This window comes from Danio rerio, chromosome 10 (assembly GCF_052040795.2).
Source record: "Danio rerio strain M-AB ecotype USA chromosome 10, GRCz13ab, whole genome shotgun sequence".
Taxonomy (NCBI): Eukaryota; Metazoa; Chordata; class Actinopteri; order Cypriniformes; family Danionidae; genus Danio; species Danio rerio.
The window spans coordinates 16,318,377-16,340,000 of NC_141030.1; the positions used below are offsets into that span (position 1 = coordinate 16,318,377).

At 35.6% G+C, this 21,624-nt stretch overlaps 1 protein-coding gene across 5 annotated transcripts in view; it reads right to left on the reverse strand.

Annotated features, from left to right (window-relative positions):
• The window catches only part of galt (galactose-1-phosphate uridylyltransferase), a 225,731-nt gene that overhangs the window by 53,909 nt on the left and 150,198 nt on the right, over window positions 1-21,624 (reverse strand). For 4 of the 5 annotated variants that reach the window (XM_087269757.1, XM_087269756.1, XM_087269758.1 and 1 more), the window contains 1 exon segment: window positions 7,411-7,494. In XM_087269757.1, coding sequence (XP_087125883.1) covers window positions 7,411-7,494 — 84 coding nt within the window. 5 annotated transcript variants of the gene reach the window in all.

Consider the following 21,624-nt stretch of genomic DNA (forward strand, 5'->3'; position numbering starts at 1 on the left):
TTATTTATTTATTTATTTACTTATTTACTTATTTATCTATTTATTTATGTTTGTTGCTTTGTTAGTTTTTAAGACTACATTTACGACTAACTAGTATTGATACAAAGCTGCTGTAATTCACAAATAAATTATCTAAGATTTATGACTTTAAATAAAATTCTGAGCATAATTGTAGTGAAGGGAGGAAAGAAAAAAAGGAGGTTATACAAATAACACAGCAAATTAATTATTGAGGTTTATTGTTTTAATGGCGTTTGATATAGTTTGTTGTAACATATCATGATAATCATTGCAATTATCTTATGCTGAGCAACCCATCATTAGCTTTATTTACATGCATGGTGGAAAGAGTACTGAAAAATATTAATACTGTAACCTACTCAAAATGTGAGTAAAAAGTAACCCTTTCAAAAGTACTCAAGAGTAGAGAGTAGTGAGTATTATGCTGTTAAAAGCTAATGCATTTACAGTAATTTGTGCATGTGTGTGTAAGCGTAACATTCTGTAGTGCATCTAGTTACTGCCCAGCAGGCACAAGTCATTAGTTATTAGGTTACGTTATTAATAATAGGTTAGATTTAGGTTGTGACATCAGGTGACCAGAATTCAATGTCTAGCCAGCATCGAAGGACAACGTTATTTTGATGTTGAAAAAACGATGATATTTTGAGAAAGTAGCTGGTTTTTTGCAAGTTGTATTTTGGCGGGTAGAAAGTGACCAAAATCCAACGTCGAGCCAGCATTTTAAACAAGCGTCATATTGATATCAAATACAGACATTTATTCATCAGGTATGGCAACCAAAATTTAAAGTCTGAAAGATGTCATAGTGGTAATGTCCACACAACGTAAAGCTGTCTCATTATTAGATGTTGATTTTTTGGTAGATTTCAGGTTGGACATTGACGTTGGCCTGACATTGAGTTCTGATGTCAATCCAATTTTTATTTCCAAAAAAAATGCAATGTCCCCATTACGTTAGGGTACAACCTCAATCTGAAGTCAAGTTGACATCAAGCAATACACACACAACCGAGTCCTGATCCTGACTGACTGCATACACACAGCTGATGCTCATCAAGTACTGATTACACACACCTATATACAGCTCACTTTAAGACACTCATTGCTGAGTCTTGTGTACTGTTTTAGTGACAACACGTTTATTTGTCTTGCTTTACCTTGTTTTTTTATCCTTCCCTTGTTTATTTGTTTAATCCAGTTTGCTGCCTGCCACTGACCATCTGACTGCCTATTGACTACGATTCTGGATTGCTCTTATACATCTGTTTGCTCTTGTGTTGACCATTGTTTGCCTAACCATTCTAATGAACCTGCATTTGGATCCTCACCTCTGTTGTCAGTGTCACTTCCCCTGGTTACACACACATACACTATGCACCGTGACTACTTCAATATTGTTGGTAAGCCATGCTGGGCATTTCACTCTGTCTCAAGCTGTACATTGTCGACCAATCGCAACAGGCTGTCATTGTTCCAATCAGCGCAGAGAAGCTTTAAGCTAAAGAAGGGTTTGGGAACAAATGCATCGCTGAACGATTCATATCCGAGTCATTGGGATAATAGGTAAAAATAAATGCATATCATAAGACCATGAAAGAGTTTTTTGACAATTAAGAATCTAACTTTCCCCCACCCCCATAGTAGTCATGTGATGAGCTTGCAGTGTTTTTAAAAAGATTAGACAGTTCACTGTAAAAAAAATAAAATAAAAAATGCTGGGTTCTACACAATTCCTTTATGTTGTCCCAACACAAGTCCATTAACTTAGCTTAATCGATTGGATTGAACACAAGACAATAAAAAAAAAACACAAAATATTTTAAATAAGTAGCTTGATTCAGCAGCAAAAGTCACAGCTGGGTTTTTTAGAACAGCACGTTTTATTCATTGTCCTTCAGCATAGTTCATAATTTATCAGGGGTTGACACCTTGGAATGAACCACCAACTATTCTGGCATATGTTTTACACAGCGGATACCCTTCCAGTCGCAACCTAGTACTGGGAAACACCCTTACATTCTCACATTCACACATACACACTCATACACTACAGCCAATTTTACTTACCCAATTCACTTATAGTGCATGTTTTTGGACTGTGGGGGAAACTGGAGCACCCAGAGGAAACCCACAGGGAAAATAATTAAACTCAGAAATGCCAACTGGCCCAGCTGGGACTTAAACCAGCGACCTTCTTGCTACGAGGCAACAGTGCTAACCACTGAACCACTGTGCCGCCCATGCTCACATTGACAGTTTTTTGCGCTTGAGTGCCTCCAAGTGCTGTTTACCATAACTTCAGTTGCTCCATGCACGTGAAAAAAAGTGCCAACATGATTGGTGGAGAAGGTTTTAACGCAGTGCATCAAATCAAAAAAACGAGCATGAGGCATTTTTTTTTTTTAATGACGCTTTTGCATCTGGCGTTTTGCGCGTTGGTGTGCACAATCACATTGACACCCTTTATATAGTCACGAGGCGTAATACGTTGACTGAAAACACAAGCAAAAAAACGTCTCGGTGTACACGGGCCTAAAGTCCTGTTCTATATTCACCTTTTCCCTTTTAAATGCAGAAATGGCTAATTTTAAAAGTGAGGTGGAAGCAAGCAGACGCTCGGCTGCCTGGATAACGCAAGCTGAATGAAGAAAACAAATTATTTACATGATGGATGCTCTTGTGGCTGATGCATGCTGGGTAAAACAACTGCCGGGGCACATCCATGATGTAATCAATCCAGCATGAGTGAAGGTGATTATGTCATCAAGAAATAATGAAGACTGTTATAATATATGAAAGAATGCTACGTATACTATCTATCTATCCATCCATCCATCCATCCATCCATCCATCCATCCCTCTATCTAGATATGGTGTCTATATATACGCCTGTCTGTCTGTCTGTCTGCCTATCTATACAACTGTCTGTTTGTCTGTCTATTCAACTGTCTATCTATATGTGGTGTCTCTCTATACGTCTGTCTGTGATGATCTGAGTGATGATCGAACCCCGGTTCTACAGTGTGGTTAGCAGTAGTTCTTTCTAAATGAGCTAAGTCAGCAACTCCTGAACTCCAAAGGAGGAACAAAGTTAGCCCAAAAGGTATGAATTCCAAAAAAAAATAATACAGTCTTTACTGAAGAGAATTTGACAAAAAGGGGGAGACAATATCTCTCTACAGCCAGGGTTGAAAAAGTACAATATGCTTATTTCACGCGGCCGCCATTTTAAAGAATCAAAGTGAGGCTGCGGTGGGAAGAAACCCGGAAGTATAGGTCCAGCACTGTAAACATTGCAGTAACATGCCGTGTACTATAAACCTCCAGCTGTTGCAGAGATTTCAAAATGCAGAAATGGTGTAACCATCACTTTAATATTATTCAGTAAGTTTATTTTAAACAATTAAAAGCAATTTAGCATCAAACAACATCACAATCTCAGTGATACGCTTAAGTGTCCTCCTAGGTTTCAGCTCATGGCACAAGTTAAACACCGTGAGGACGCTTTCCAGCTTCAACCTGTGTAACCCGGTGAGTGATAAAACACTGCAGTCCTCTGCAACACCCTCGTGTTGTCTGTGATAGTGTTGTCCCGGTACTGAAGTTTTAAACCCGGCTATTTCCCGCTAACATGGAAGCGCCGCTGGGCGCGGATGACTCGACTGATCTTCACGGCTTCGCGCTTCAGTCTCCGTGTATTTGTGTTTGGTTTGCGCTCAGTTTACAGCTCTTCACCCAGTGCAAACACAGATACACAGACTGGAGCGGGAAGCAGCCGTCAAGATCAGTCGAGTCATCAAGCAGATCGCTCGGCTCGTCTGTGTTTGTGCTCAGTATACAGCGGTGGGTGAACTGATGACCTTCTCGGCCAATCACAAGCATTTCTGTTGAACACGTGAACACAATGGCAAATCAGCGCTGTTTCAAGAAAGCCATCAACATTGCCTTAAATGTTAGCGCGAAATTGCCGGTCTTTCTTTTAATTCAGTATCGTGACAAGTCTAATATAGTGAAAGAATCAGTTTATTAACTCGAGTTTGATGAATAGCATCTAAAACGTGTGTTTGGGAAAGAAAACGTTAGCTAACTAGTGCTAATTCCCTTAACTTAGCTGAAAATGAGCTCTGATATCCCTTTTTACATTCACCATTCATTTAGAACGGACCTTCGGGTCACCCGGAAGGCAGAGAAATGATAAATTTGTGTCACTTTCTCTTTGCTGATAAGATATATAGCCAGTTACACAACATTCCTATGTAACTCCCAATGATACTTCCGGGTTTCTTCCCACCGCAGCCTCGATTTCGCTTTTGAAGATGGCGGCCGCGGGAAATCAGTCTATAAAAATAAGAAAGCAGAGCTTCCTAAAATACATACGAAATAAAATAGACACGAGGGTCTTAAAACAATCAAATAGGAATATAGCCAGCAAAAAGTCTTGAGAATAACTTAACTGGTCACTGGATGAGGCAGCAAGAGGTAGGGTTCAGGACTGAACATACAAGATACAAAGCAGCAAGATACAAAGCAGTCTTATATTGAGCAAAAAACAGGTGGTGGTCATTAGACTGATTAAAAGGGAATTTAAAGGAACAAGAGTCACTGCCGCCATCTAATGTTGAGGAGTACAGGGCAATATCTGCGCCCCCTGGTGGGTTGAAGGTAAAGTGCTGAGATATTACACTTTCTGTCTGTCTAGCTGTCTGTCTGTCTGTCTATGGTGTCTATCTATACATCTGTCTGTCTATACAACTGTCTACCTATATATGGTGCCTATACGTCTGTCTATCTGTCTGTCTGTCTGTCTGTCTGTCTATCTATGTCTTTGTGTCTATCTATACATCTGTCTGTCTGTCTGTCTATCTTTGTCTCTATCTATACATCTTACTGTTTGTCTGTCTGTGTAAAAAATGTCATCTATCTATCTATCTATCTATCTATCTATCTATCTATCTATCTATCTATCTATCTATCTATCTATCTATCTATCTATCTATCTATCTATCTATCTATCCATCCATCCATCCATCCATCCATCCATCCATCCATCCATCCATCCATCCATCCATCCATCCATCCATCCATCCATCCATCTATCTATCTATCTATACAACTGTCTGTTTTTTTATGTCTTACTGTCTGTCTATGTAAATCACATATAGGTGTATGCCAGTCAACTCTAAGAAGAGCATGCTGGGAAATGCTCAGTGCTATAGCGCGCATTGTAATAGGTCAGAGATTCACAGGTTTACTGGCGACAGGTGTTAGATTTGTGGTCTGACACTAAAGCTGTCATTCACCGACTGTGAGAATCGCCTGAGTGTGCAACGGTTGCTCGGCTGAGCTCATAACAAGATTTAAGATGAAATCAGCCTGTGCCCTGCAGACTCTCGGCCGCAGGACGGGAAAGGGCACCCAGGGGCCACAGCACTGCATCAGTGTCAATCATTCTGCTCTCATTTCGTCCACAGGCATGACGTGATGCTTCAATACAAGTGTGACTTTGACAGTGAGCACATACACAGAGACTGACGATGACATATTCTAATATTTAACTATACAAGACTAGCATTTATACTAGCATCTACACCTACCATCTATCTACATCTATTTACTTGCTTGCCTTCATTCATTCATTCATTCATTCCTTTATATATCTGTAAATCTATTTCTTTCTTTCCGTCTGTCAATTAATTCATTTATTTGTTCAATCATTTCTTTTATTTTCTGTTTCTTTTATTTAATTCATTCATTCAATCCTTTTTTTTCATTCTGTTTGTCTGACAATTCATTCATTCCTTTCTTTCTTTCTTTCTTTCTTTCTTTCTGCCAATTAGTTAATTAATTAATTCATTCTCTCCTTTCATCCTTTTTATTGCTATTTTTCTTTCTGTTAATTCGTTCATTTATTCCTTTCTTTTTATTTCTTTTTTCTTTTCTTTGTTTGTTTGTTTATTTATTTATTTATTTTAATGTCAATCCATTCATTCATTCATTCTTTTCTATATCTGTAAATAGTTTTTTTCTTTCTTTCTGTCCGTCAATTAATTAATTCATTAATTAATTCATTTCTTTCTTTCTTTCTTTCTTTCTTTCTTTCTTTCTTTCTTTCTTTCTTTCTTTCTCTTTTTTCTTTTATTTCTTTCATTCATTCAATCAATGCATTTTTTCATTCTTTCTTTTATTCTGTCTGTTTGTCGATGTATTCATTTGTTCATGTCTTTCTTTCTTTCTTTCTTTCTTTCTTTCTTTCTTTCTTTCTTTCTTTCTTTCTTTCTTTCTTTCTTTCTTTCTTTCTTCCTGTCAATTCAATTATCCATTCATTCAGTCTCTCATTTATGTATTTTTTTCTTTCTTTCTGTTAATTTATTCATTCATTCGTTCTTTCATTCTTTTCTTTCTTTCTTTCTTTCTTTCTTTCTTTCTTTCTTTCTTTCTTTCTTTCTTTCTTTCTTTCTTTCTTTCTTTCATTCCTTTCTATATCTGTAAATCTATTTTTTCTTTCTGTCTGTCTATGAATTTATTGATTAATTCCTTTATTTATTTTTATTTATTTCAATTCAATATTTATTTTATTTCTTTATTTTTTCTTTATTTTTCTTTCTTTCTTTCTTTCTTTCTTTCTTTCTTTCTTTCTTTCTTTCTTTCTTTCTTTCTTTCTTTCTTTCTTTCTATGTCAATTAATCCATTCACTCTCTTCTTTTTTTATCTTTCCTTCTGTCAATTAGTTAATTAAAAAAATTAAATAACTAATTAATTAATTCATTCATTCATTCATACATTTCTTTCTTTCTTTCTTTGTCCATCTTTTTTCCTGTTAATCCATTGTCAATCCGTCAGTCCATCTATTTTCCCCACGCTTCATCAGTATCGGTAGTTCAGCTACACCTTCAGCATAACCGCGGGTTTAAATAGTTTACATTCACAGCAGCACTTTAAGAAGAGCACACAACAGTAATCACCCGGAGAGTAACCATGCTCATGAATAATTCATCAGCCTTTGATGAGTCACGCCCGCATTTCCCATTATCAAGGAAAAAAATTCAGAGCATTTTTGCAGTACTGAGTAAAGAGCCATCAGAGAGCTTAATCCACAAGCAATTTGCCTAAAACACCTCGACAGTTTTACGCGGGCCCAGAGTCATTTTAACATCAATTCTCCAACCGTATGGCCCGACTGACATGCAACGCTGAACCCCAGACAATGCCACAAGTTACTGAGCAGACGACCGTAAAAAAAAGGAAGTATCTCTTCCTGCCTCCTTTTTTATTGTTCTCCATGGAAACAAGACAAGTGGCAACACCTCCAGTTTGCAGGCAAAAAGCCTCATTGCTGATTTTCCACCCTTCTCCTCTATGATTGTAATATCAGATGCATTCTCTTACCGTGCCATCCCATTGAATAGGGGAAGGAGACCTCAAAGAGGTTGTCATATTTCGTCAGGAGTCTTTTCATTATGGATGCCAGACCTGTAGGGGAAGAAAAGGAGAGTGAACACTAAAAAAGCTTGAACTGACTTCAATTTTCCACCAATATTGCTTGGGTTTTATCCAGCCTGGTTTCATTACAGACTCTATGCACTTCACCCAAGCGCCTTTCATGGCCAGGAGGTGCATTCATTTTGTATTTCAGCCAAACAAAACTAGACTCGTGCACAAAACTCATGCCATCGAAACGAAGATGGATGGTTCGCATCTCCCTTGCTAAAATGAAATGACAACATGTATCGTTTCAAAAACAAGCGACCTTTTTAACCGTTCCACTCAGTAAATCGCATTTGTCCTTTAAGAGTGATTCATGATTTCAAGACACGCTGCTGAATAAAAGCATGCTTTCCCAGCAAAACAACAGCTGCCTTGGTAATTTGAAAAATAATGACAATAAAATCAAGGCTTAGATTTAATAAACTTTGATTGTGCAACAGCTGAGCAAAAATAAATAAGTAAATAAATAAAACTGAATCACACATCTTGGTACTGTACAATGAGTTAAAAGAAATCAACTTTAATTGGATTTATTGTCAAGATGTTGCTTTCAGGTAATTGCACATTTGTGGCATGAGGTGACTTTCACACAGCAAGCAAACTGCTGGTGGTTAGGTCACAAGTGTCTGTACACTATTGTTTGCCAAGTTACATTTGTGAATGACATTGATTCCCTTATGTATACAAAGAATTAGGTTTCTTGCTAATAAAAAACAAACATTTGAAGGTAATTGGTACATAAACCATTTAATGTGAACAATGAATGGGGAACAACTCAGGGTTTTTGCCATTGTCGTTACATATTTTTATGAAACCATTCAGATTCACATGAGCACAGCTAAAAGTAATGGAGCAGTGGCTAACTTAAAGTCTCTGTCACCCCACTACAGCAGATAAATCACGTGATGACCATTGACTTCACTCTTATTGGTAATCACTTGTGATAGTAGCTTTTCATTTGCATAAAGTTGAACATTTCTGAACTTTTGTCACATGTCTCCCATTGCATGCCATGTCAACATTCTGGGCGCTTTCATACACCTGGCTCAATGTGGCGCAAGGTGCGGTGCAATACTCTTTTGCTACTTTTAGCTCGGCGCAAGGGTAATTTTGAGGTGTTGCGCCACACTGTTTAAATAGCAAATGCTTTTGTGCTCAAATGTGCACCCATAGGTGTTCTGGTCTAAAAAAGCAGGCGTGTTTTGGCGCGTTGCTATTTTGAGAAACTGTAAATAGTCTGATCTTTAGACCAAAACGCAATATCTTTGCATATGAAAAATATATAATATCTTAAGGATATATATATATATATATATATATATATATATATATATATATATATATATATATATATATATATATATATATATATAATAAGGATATATACAGGATATAAATATAAATGATTTAAATATTAAAAAACATATTATTTCTACCCTACATGAAGATTTAAAAACCACTGCCTTACTTTCTTCAACTCGGGAGGCTTTTTCAGTTAATTCAATTTGCTTTTGTTTAATGTTATTATATTAGCAGTATTATTTATTATATCCATATTTATATTTGTTTTATTAAAAAAAACTTAGATTGGTCCACTTGTCAAATTTTAGACCATATGGGGCATGGCAGGTGTATTTGGAAATAAAATAAGTATTTTGACCACACTTGGTTATTATTGTTCATTTATTCGTTTGCTAGAAATTAGAACTGAATTTAGAAATAGTTTTGAAACAAATCTTTGCGCTTAACACACAAAATTAATTATTTATAGACTAATTGATGTCTGTGCGTAAACGTTTCCCTATCCACAAGAGCTAAAGCGAAAGTGAACTTACTTTACGTCAAAATGCGCTTATGGCGCGACGCAGCTGGCTCTTAAATGGAAAGGGAGATGAGGCTCTAATTGGTTTATTCTCAAAACACACCTATAACTCATAAAGAAAATAAACTCAACACTTTTAGACCATGCGCCATGGTGCAAAATGGATTTTCCCGTCCTAAAATTAGCAAAAACGCGTTCTGACACGCCGTGAGAGCGTTTGCACCCTGCGTTTTGCGCTTTGCGCATGGACCGTCAAAATAGAGCCCTCTGTCGCCAATAGTCACTGTTACTCTTGTTGACGAAGGTTGTTAGATCTGCACTGAAAATTAATGGGATTTAGAAGTAGTCATAGAAGTAGTAGTAACAAATATCACATATTCAAACTCTTTTGAAAACCTTTGAGCAATTTGATTCTTTTTGAATGAGACCACAGATTTAAATTTTTAGCTCCTACAAAGCTTTGGAGCAAGTTTTTGGTTTACAAAACAAAAACATTTAAATGTTTGATTCTGGTCAACCGGGACATTTTCTTAAGCAAACATATAGATATTTTTTTTAAGTTCTAAGAATACTACAGCTAACATTTGCACAACAGGTGCCCAAACTCTGTCCTGGAGGTCCAGTGTCCTGCAAAGCTCGCACACCTGGGCTAGCTAATCAAGCTCTTATTAGGCTCTCTAGAAACATCCTTGCAAGTGTTTTGAGGCAAATTTAAGCTAAAATCTGGAGGACACTGGTCCTTCAGGACCGAGTTTGATCATATTATTTGATCTATAATGTGTAATGGGTGCAGTAATGCTGGCCTGTACGGCAGTAGAAAGGTTAGAGCATGCTTGATTTACAACATGTACAACATAAAACAAAGGATAATAAATGGCTGTGTACCTGGCAGAAGGATAGAGTAAATGTTGCATTTACCTAAACAGTGTGTATCTGCTGTGAATAAAAAAAAAATAGTCTGAATAAGTTTAAGAGTAAATAGTATTTCCTTCTCCATAGACATGAACATGTATTTTACAAACCATAAATATGTTTTGCTGGTACTTAAAGGTGCCTGATGTAAGTTTAACACTCAGTGGTTGAACCAGATATTGCACTCTTGGATCAAAACACATGCAAGAGCAGGTTGCCAGATTGACAAAATCAACTGGAGTGTGCCTGTCTATCCAGCTTAAAGGTTGATTTAAGTCGTGTTCTAACTAAAGGCAACATGATAGAAGGAATATTTTCCTTTTTAAAAAGAGGTTTTGTTCTAAGCAACAACTGAATTATCTATTTTTGAAACAATTTCTTTTTCTTGCACAACAGAAAACTGACAGTGATCTCCTCAGGTACACCCCATGTGCTTTATTCACTATTAAATGCTAATAAGTTTGAATGTCATTTTACATGACATGAGTTATTGCCATACTACTGAAAGCAGCAGAAAATGGTTCACCTCAGATCTTGAAACCAAATAAACCGTTTGAACTTTAGAACTGTGACTCAAAACTAACACATATCAGTAATTCAGCATGTACATTTAATAACATTAAAGATATTTAATATGTATTAATTTGTTTATAAACATAACTTTTTTGTTGGAGTCCAGTAAGTGTACTATTCTGTTTTTCTTAATGGCTTTATTAAAACTTCTGTCATGTTGTGTCTGGTGCAAACCAAACTGCTTATCACTGCAAGTCTCCTCACGTAGTGTGTTTTTAGGACATGGGGTTATAATGTAACCTGCTCACCTAATGTTTACGTTTGTAATGTTTAGGTTATTTGCTAATTAATAACCATCTGATGTGAAACTCTGAATCTGCGTCTCATTTCGGAGTCTGCTACTGTCCACCAGAGGTCACATATCAGTCACTGATGCATGCTTTGAGAGCCATCCTCTGAGAGTTAATGAATGAAATACGCTATTTTCCACAAAGGCAAACCGAGATGCTGAAATATAACTGGCTAAACAGGCAGTGGGAGGGTTAAAAGAACCAAAGCAAACACAGACCTTCTGGGACGTAACAAGAATGTTCACTTAGCATGTTTCTTAAATATCTGCAAACATATTATGGTATTTGTATGCTTTAGAAGAGTAAAAAAACGTACATACAGCACATTTAAGTGCATTTTAATGTCTGTAACCTAACAACATTATTTGAAAACAGTGATTTATGATGATACTGTGAACTCTGAACATTCTAATCACACGGGTGTGATCATATCTTTCAGGGACCAGCCTAGACTGATCACACCAGTGTAAGCATAAACCTCAAAAACTTAAAATAGCATCACTTAACCAATGTTTCTGTTCATTTTACATTCACACTATTGGGTGCATTCATTAAATTGCTGCTCCGTATTTGCAAAGGATATTTCAGAATAAACTGCTTCTTATTCACAAATCACCCCTTCCTATTCCTAGCAATCATGGCAGCAGTTCATAAAATGATGATCAAATGACATTGAAGAGTGTTACATGCAGGGATATCCAAATGTACAATGAAATCAAGCACGCATTTAACCAATTCAAAGAGGCAATTCAGATTAGAGTGGGGGGCAGTCTTAGCAAAGTATGTCAGATTGCAGTAATCAGCTCTATCATTGCATTTATTCAAAATTATTGTAAACATATAAAGCCAAATGGATTCAAACCAACAGAGTACATATGTAAGTCTAATCTTCCTAAACTGCTCTCCGGAAACAAATTAAGTGTGATAACGTCTTTGTTGGTTCGTCTAACTCAACAATAATGAGTTACGTGCATTCAAATGAAGGCTTTTTTGTCTGAAAGAGTCTGAAAAAGCTAGCCTAAAACTGCTGAGAGCACCAGCACTTACTCTGGGAAATGTTTGGTTTGTCAGCCGATAAAACAGATTACATGCTAGGCTGGAAGTCTGTGATCCTTAGGCAGTCTCCTCAACTGGAACAATGGGTGAGCGTCACAGCTCAGAGACAATTCGCAACAATTTCCCAATCTCCATGTTAAACAAGAGCTGATGAGGCTTATTTTCATCTACATTATACATTATACTGTTCATCTGCATGATTGATGCATTATTATGTGCATATATCAGAAAAAAAGTGAACAAACGGTCTCTGTGCAAATGATGAAATACATTAGAGGATTTGAAATGAAGAATTTCTACAAGGTTTGGTTGAGTTATGAAAACGAAGCCAGATCTGCGATCTGTGAACTTTGTGTCTATGAACTCTGACAATTGGAAAGGTGAATCATATAATAATATGTATATTTCTTTAGTGCTTTATGTTGGTATATATACATTTAAGCTAGATTGAAATTCAAAACATTTTTCAGAAGTAATACACTAATAAGACAAAACTTGACCACCATCTGCTTTTATGTAGTTGGTCCACTGCATGCTGTCAAAACTATCAGTTAAAGTCAGAATTATTAGCCCCCTGTCAATTTTTTTTTTTTAATTTCTGCTTAATGAAGAGATTTTTTTTCAACACATTTCTAAACATAATAATTTTAACTCATTTCTAATAACTGATTTATTTTATCTTTGCCATGATGACAACAAATAATATTTTACTAGATAATTTTCAAGAAACTTCTATACAGCTTAAAGTGACAGTTTTAGGCTTAATTGGGTTAATTAGGTTAACTAGGCAGGTTAGGGTAATTATTCTAGCTATTGTATAACAATGGTTTGTTTTATAGAATCCAGCAAACTTTGTTCTGATCACAGCCTTAAGAGAAATGTTTCCTAACTACAAAAGGCAGGCTGAAGTGGCACTAACTCCGGGTTTTGGTCGCGAAAAGTCGACTTTCTGAGGCAAAGACACAGAATTTAATGACAACTGCCTCTGCATCAGTCACCCTTGATGCGAAAAAAGCGATTAGAAAGTCTGCAAATTAAATAACGATCAATAATAGGTTATGATGGAATTTTTACAACACTCTTCGTCAAAATGACGGACAATGAGAAAGTCTAATGCAATCTCTAAGATATTTATATATATATATATATATATATATATATATATATATATATATATATATATATATATATATATATATATATATATATATATATATATATATATATATATGGGCTGTCAAATGCTTAAAAAATTATTTTTATAAATGTTTTTTTTTTTTGTAATTATTCATGATTAACCACAAAATGCCATATTTATTACAGAAATGAAAATACAGGCATGTAAGTCCCATTAGAATTTCAAAACAATCCAAGCCAAGAGCAAACAAAAATGCTTTATATGTTAGATTCTTAATGGACGACAAACGCACACACCCGCAAGCACGCATGCACACACAAACACACACACACACACACAGACAACGCACGCAATGCCGGTGAGCGAAAGGGATTCATCAACAAGATTCAGATTCATCAACAAGATTGAATTGATTGAGATTGAAGATTTTTGATTACCTTGAAGGATCGCGAGAGTCCCGAAATATTTTTTCTTTCCGTTCGCCATGCTGTATCAAATTCCGTTAAAGTCTAATTATTAAAAAATGAAACACCTGAAAATGTATGATACTCTAGAGGAAACGCAGGATAGCCTGGTGATGCCACATAATCACAACAATAAAAAATTTTTTTTTTAAAAGGTTAAGATTTTAATTTTAAATTAATTGAGTCAACTAAGAACAGAATAGAAATTGATTATACAAAAAATACAGTGGGGTTGGTTTGGACATAGCACAGTGCTCATTAAGCAAATACACGGCTATTGACCTTATTCTAAAATGTGGAAGTGCGCCTGTTTTCGCGATTGTCTTAAAACTTCCATTTCAGTCGCCTATGGGAGAAATGACAAGGAATAATAAATGGCAAAAAACGGTCAAACTACTTGCCCTACAAACAAATGTTTGCATGACTATACAGACCAAGTAGAATAATATAACAAGGAAATATCAAATTGCAACATCAAACAGCGAAACGAGCAGTTTTTAATGTCTAAAAATGAATGGAAGTGAATGAGACCGGAAGTCTCGTGCCAAAAAGATTCAAATGGCAGCGCCCGCTCGTCTGCGGAGAATAAGGTCAATACAATATGCTAATTGTTGTCATTAATGTTAAGTTAACATTATGCCAAGTCAAATCACAAATGAAACACTGTATGGCGAACATCTTTGGCTTGTTATGTTGCAGTGCACTTTGCAACAAGCTAACGTTAAATAGATAAGTAATATTAACCTCTAATAAAGCAGATTAATTGACAATTACATCGGAAATCAGCATTTTTGCGGCAACTAATTTTTGAACGAGTCTTTATTAACTACATAAAAGAGAATCGCTTTATTTAAGGTTAATAAAATCCCCTTGTGTGTGCGTTTGTGTGTGTACAGCAGGTGAGGTGTGGAAAAGCACGCAGTGGGCCAAACCACTCTGAGGAAGAGCAGGGGTAACTCAATTGTTTCTAAATGCATTTTAAATGACAAACGCACTTTTCTTTCTACTTAGACAATTATTTTAGGTATATATATATATATATATATATATATATATATATATATATATATATATATATATATATATCAGAGGTGTGGACTCGAGTCATGTGACTTGGACTCGAGTCAGACTCGAGTCATGAATTTGATGACTTCAGACTTGACTTGACAAAATATAAAAAGACTTGCAACTCGACTTGGACTTGAACATAAATGACTCGGACTTTCACTTGGACTTGCGCCTATTGACTTGTAAAGACTTGCTAATTTCTATAAAAAGCCCAAAGATAAAAAGTATGTTGACACAGAACGCTCTATCTCTGCGTGTGTGTGCGTGTGTGACAGAGCATGCACGCATACTTTCGACCACTAGCGCTTTGTGGCGCACTTCCGTGTTTTTGCACCAGCGGGAAATTTGAAGATGCCATTTTCCTTCTGACTCGGAGAGTGAAATAAACACATCCGCGATCTGCTCCTTTTGTTTTATTCAGCGGATTTACAACATCTGTCAAAGGTAAGAGACTTTACTACTGGCAATGTGTTACTGTTGTGCAAAAGCATTGTTTTACTGTTGTGTATAAGTCAATGAACTTCAGTTTTTTTTAAACCAAATTTACCCTCTCGTGATTTATATCATATAATTATGAATAAACATGGCTGTAATTTATGTTTTTGCATTTGGTCGTTTGTGTCAATGCGCATATTATGTTTTATCTTTGTGTTTTGCCCGTCCTCTGACAGTATTTTCTAACTATTTAATTAGTAGTAACATTAATTACATGCCATAATAACTAGATATATAATTTATTTTTAAAGCTCTTAAAACTGTAAAAAAAAAGAAAAGTTTTTTGTTATTTTCTGGTGACATTTTGCAATAAGGTTTCTTTAGTTAATCTATGTACTAACATGAACTAATAATGAACTATACTTCTAAACCTTTATTAATTATAGTTTAACATTTACTATTGCATTATTACAATTTAAAGTTATGCTTGTTAACATTAATGTTAATGCACTGTGAGTTAACAAGAATTAACCAATAATTTTATTTCCATTAATTAAAGCATAAAATAATGAATACTGTAATGAACTGCACTGCATTGTTTGTTCACATTAGTACATGCATAAACTTAATTAATTAATACAACCTTATTGTAAAGTGTTACCTTTTTCATATTTTGGATTAATACTATTCATTTTATTTAGTATTTAAAACCTTAAAGGTATTTTTATTATTGTTGATGTTATGCCTCTTAGCAATATTTTAGTCCTCTATATGGTTTTTAATTAAATTTTTTATTGCGAGATTGTAATGTAATGCATATATATTGTTGAATTTCTGTTTGTTTGTTTTTCTGTACTTCCCCGTCTATATTTAAGGATTATCTACTATTTTTAAAGTACTTAAAACCAACCATCTAATAAAAAATACAATTAACGATCACATTTTGTTTCATGAGTGTCTTTGTTCCTGTTTTGTAGGACTCTTATTTTAACAGATTTCATTTGGAAACACTTGACTGATCATTCAATTAAAGTTTTACCTTTATTACTCCATCACTCAATGAGATCATTTAATTGTGAGTTGAATTACACCATTTGTAATTGTTTTTAAATAAACTAAAAACGAAGACTTGTTTTATTCAGTTTGTTGAATGTGAACTTCTCTACTTTACATATTAAAAGATATTTAAAACCACTATGAATGTATTTAAACTAATATTTAAATTTATATAACTGTTTCACTGTGGGTATTTCTATTTTAATTTATTTAGCACATTTATTGGCTATTCAAACATGAAAACAAGTTTTAGATACTTTGTGGCTCTAATAAATGGTTAAACATAACAATATCCCTGCAGAAAAATCCAGCTTAAACCAGCCTAAGCTGGTAAGCTGGTTTTAGCTGGTCGACCAGGCTGGTTTTAGAAGGGTTTTGGTCATTTCCAGGCTGGTTTCCAGCCTATCCAGCCTGGTCTTAGCTGGTCAGGCTGGAAACTGACCAGCAAAATCCAGCTAAAACCAGCTTGACCAGCCTGGTTTAAGCTGGACATAGCTGGTTTTAGCTGGTCATCTCCCAGCCTGACCAGCTAAGACCAGGCTGGAAATGGCTGGAAACCAGCCTGGAAATGGCCAAAACCCCTCTAAAATCAGCCAACCAGCCTAGGCTGGTTTAAGCTGTTTTTTCAGTAGGGATTTTTGACAAAATGTTCTAAAATGATTGTGTACAAGTGCCTAAGTGGGATTCGAACCCCGTTCTTTATGAAAAGAAAGAAAAATCTGATTGGCTCTGACATTACTTTCACCAGTGGGCAGGTACTTCAATCTGATTTGCTGGTCTCTCACGCGCGTATTCAGTCTCTCTGCGTTTGCTTGAGTTTTGTCCACACTGGCGCTTCATAATTTTCCTGCTTTTGCTCTCCAGAGATCCTCCTGATAAATTGATTATTCCAGAATGTTGATATGGTTTATATATTGCTAAACTATTTAGTAACAATACACGAAAAACTATGAGGTCAAGGTAAATTCTATAATAAATACTAGTGTTTTTGAGAGTTAGGTATACTGCCTATGTTTAAGCCTAGTATTATTTACAAGTTGTTAATGAATGCTTCAGCATACTGTAGTATTAAGAATAGTGAGCTAATAAAATCAAATACAGAGTGTAGTTTTACTACAGTAAAGTGTGGTGAATTGTAGTATAATATACCCAATACTGTAAAAAAAAACTACAGCACTGGGTCATTTGTTTATACTACACTTGTGTTACCATAGCAACTATAATATTACCCCAACAGATTAATTAAAGTACTTTACTATAGTACTGTTCAAAACCCTGTCCATGCCAATTGAAGTGTTCAGGGGCCCTGTGGAACAGCTTTTCCTCAAAATGAAGAGGATGACATGGAAAATGTCCTCCACAATCTCATCAATAATGTGGAGGACAGCAGAGACTAGTTCACTTTATTTTAGTTGCCATGATAAAATGGGACTGATAGTGAGATTTATTTAAAGAGTGAATAGTACAGTAGGCTATAATGCCAAATCAAGTTTTTCCTTATTTTTATCACAGTTACATTTCTGCTTGCGTTAGTTATATTTTTGTTTAAATGTTTTTTATTTGATTAGTATGGTGAACCTTTTGAATGTTTAATAAATGTTTGTAAAACAAAATGCATTCTTTACATTCAACCTCTATTCTCTGTGTCTTTAAGTGTTTGAAACCTGAAATATCTCATCATAAAACATACAGCCAAAATGTTATGGTTTATTAGATAAAAAATTTAATATGCAAGTCTATTTTAGTATTTTGGTTTTTGTTAATAAATAGTGCCTCAATATAAATCATATCAAAAAGCACAAAAAGAAGAGGAAACACAAGACACAAATTCTATAATCTCTGAGAGCGCGCAGGAAAATGTGTGCGTGAGCAGTGCATATTTGAGAGCGAGAAAATTTGCGCGTGAGCAGCGTATATTTGAGAGCTCGCAAGCAGTTTTGTCCACAGAGAAAATCGGTGCACGAGCATCACACAAGGTAGAGAGCAAAGTTCTTCATTGTTATGTGAAGAAAACAACGTTATTGTTTGTATGAAGTAGCCTACTTCAATTAGAATATGTGCTACCATTTTACATTGCTGCTAGACAGATTTGCACCTCCATCTCTTTAGCACACACGAGATTCAATTGACAAAATACCAATTTCACTCAATTTTACTTTGCAGCATACAGGAGTTGTTGGTCTACTGCTGCCTCATTGAGGTTGTTTATGTAGTTTTAGTTAATCACAAGTTGATCACTGAAGACATAACATAGCACAACTAAACTAAACAGCTAAACTAAACTAAACTAGACAGCAGTAGACCTGCAATTTCTGTGTGATGTGAGGCAAAATGGACTCTTTTTTTGGTGGAACTCATTCTTGTGCAATAGGCTGTGTAGACGAGACGCAGCACTGTTTAGCACTTTTTTAGAAGATTACATTTGTATCTTTATATATCTAAGCAATGTTCTTTCATTAAAAAAAGGTTTGTTTATTAAATACAGATCTTACAGCCATACATAATCTGTTTAAATTTTATTTTTCTGTTAAAAAGACTCGAAAAGACTCGAAAATCAAACTATAGGACTTTGGACTTGACTTGAGACTTGTTGCCTTTGACTTGGGACTTGACTCGGGACTTGCCTGTCTTGACTCGGGACTTGACTCGGGACTTGAGGGCAATGAATTGAGACTTACTTGTGACTTGCCAAACAATGACTTGGTCCCACCTCTGATATATATATATATATATATATATATATATATATATATATATTACATATTTTTCACAATAGAGAGTGTTTTTTTTAATATTTCCTTTTTGGGGGGGGTTGAGGGCTGCAACCCTCGAATAGGTCCCCCCCCCGTCCCTCTTGAAATTTATGCCCGTGCCCTGCTGGTTTCACTAACACCACTCCCGGCAGCAACCAAGCTTTCCCATGTGGTCTCCCATCCCAGTACTGACCGGGCACAGCCCTGCTTAGCTTCAGTGGGCGACCATGTGAGAGTTGCAGAGAGCTAGCTGCCGGCATCGTAATCAAGGCACAATCAATCATAGCGCCACCTGTTGGCAACAGGAAATGTCATGTTTACAGTGTAACAAACTCCTCCTAAAAATATTATCTGAATATATGTAGAGTTTTTGTGAACATATGTGTTCGTGGAGGACTGACACATTTCAGTGTGTCACCATGAAGGAGGAAGCACTATAAATCAGCCACACAATATCCGATCTGCCTAAAAATTCACAGGTTCGATGAGATTTCTATCCTGAAGACATCTATACACCAATATTATAGTTGAAGTCAGAATTATTAGCCCCCTCTTGCCTTTCCCAAATTATTTTTAACAGAGCAAGGAAACTTTCACAGTATGTCTGATAATATTTTTTCTTCTGGAGAAAGTCTTATTTGTTTTATTTGGGCTAGAATAAAAGCAGTTATTAATTTTTTTAAAAACCATTTTTGGGACAAAATTATTAGCCCCTTTAAGCTTTTTTTTTTTTTCTCGATAATCTACAGAACAAACCATCACTATACAATAACTTGCCTAATTACCCTAACCTGCCTAGTTCACCTTATTAACCTAGTTAAGCCTTTAAATGTCACTTTAAGCTGTATAGAAGTGTCTTGAAAAATATCAAGTAAAATATTATTTACTGTCATCATATCAAAGATAAAATAAATCCGTTATTAGAAATAAGTTTTTAAAACTATTATGCTTAGAAATGTGCTGAAACAATCTTCTCTCCATTAAACAGAAATTAGTGAAAAAATAAACAGGGGCGCTAATAATTAAGGGGGGCTAATAATTTAATAATATATATATATATTTATATATATATATATATATATATATATATATATATATATATATATATATATATATATATATATATATATATATAGTTGAAGTCAGAATTATTAGCCCCCTGAATTATTAGCGCCCCTGTTAAATTTTGTATATATATATTTATATATCGTCTTAGTCCCTTTATTAATCCGGGGTAGCCACAGCGAAATCAACCACCAATTTATCCACCAAGTTTTTACGCAGTGGATGCTACGGTGGCCGGGAAGTGCAAAACAACATTACAAAGTGTGAAACACTTTAACAAAGCACGAGACAAATTTACATTTTAAAAAACATTTTTACCTGTCATAAGACACAATTAAATAGGAAAAACTATTTTACCAAAGACGAAACAAATTTACATTTTAGAAAAAAACTTTACAAGACGTAAAACACTTTTACAAGTCCCGAAACAAATTTACATTTACAGATTCCTTACGGAAAGAGCATGTACCACACACCGGAAGTGACGTGGAATGTACCATACAATGACCTAAATTATTATTATCCATGTTCTCTGTCATCCTAAGGCCACACGGAGGTAGTGAGCACAGGTGCAATGTGCCTTTCATTGCTGCTTGTAGATTTAATTTATTTATGCATGTATTTTTTTACATTAGAAAAGTCATAGATGGAATAGATAAATTTAATGTGTTTGTCATCACTGTTGATGTTTTCCTCAAATGCCACCAGCATTGTGCGTTTCTACAAATCTCATGAATATTTAAATACCCAATCATTGCTAGCCTACTAGCACAATATATACTGCAATTGGAAGTGGTTCATTGACGGAAATAGGATTATCACTTGGTTTATTATCTCCCTAGACATAAAAGGAAATAGATGCCACAATAGCATCAACATGTGTCATCAGCCATTCAAACTACAATTCAAAACAGCGCTTTATCCCGACGAAACAAACAAACAAACCCTCAAGTCTGGAAGCATCCGAATGTCGTCTGGTTGACAGGCTGTGTAATTGGCAGGCTCAAAGCGGGTTGTGATCTAGGCTGACCCGCTCGGTAATTTCCCTGACGTTTATTTACATAGTGGATTAAGTCTGTCAGAACTAAGCCTGCGAGCGTGAGAGAACCGTATGCAGGAGGTGAATGTTTATCTGGTGTCACAGCTTCACTTGGAAAGCCTCTCCTTCACTTTTTTTTTCCTTAGGACTGACAGGGCAACTTTAATAACAGCTGAGAAGTGCGGAGGTGTGTATGAGAGTGTGTGCGTGTCAAGTCCGACGTGGTAAAAGGGCACCGGGTGATGTGACAAGAAGACGTGAGGTTTTTAGAAGATATTTTGTCGCAGCAGACGTGAGGAGGAGATACAGCGAGATACAGCGAGGTGTCTTTAAAGGTTCAGGCAGAAATGTTAAGCACAGATGGCAAACCAAAGGGAGTTTATAGATGTGAACTCTCGTTCTCTCTCAAAATAAATTTATCTAAAGAAAAACAAACTAAATAAA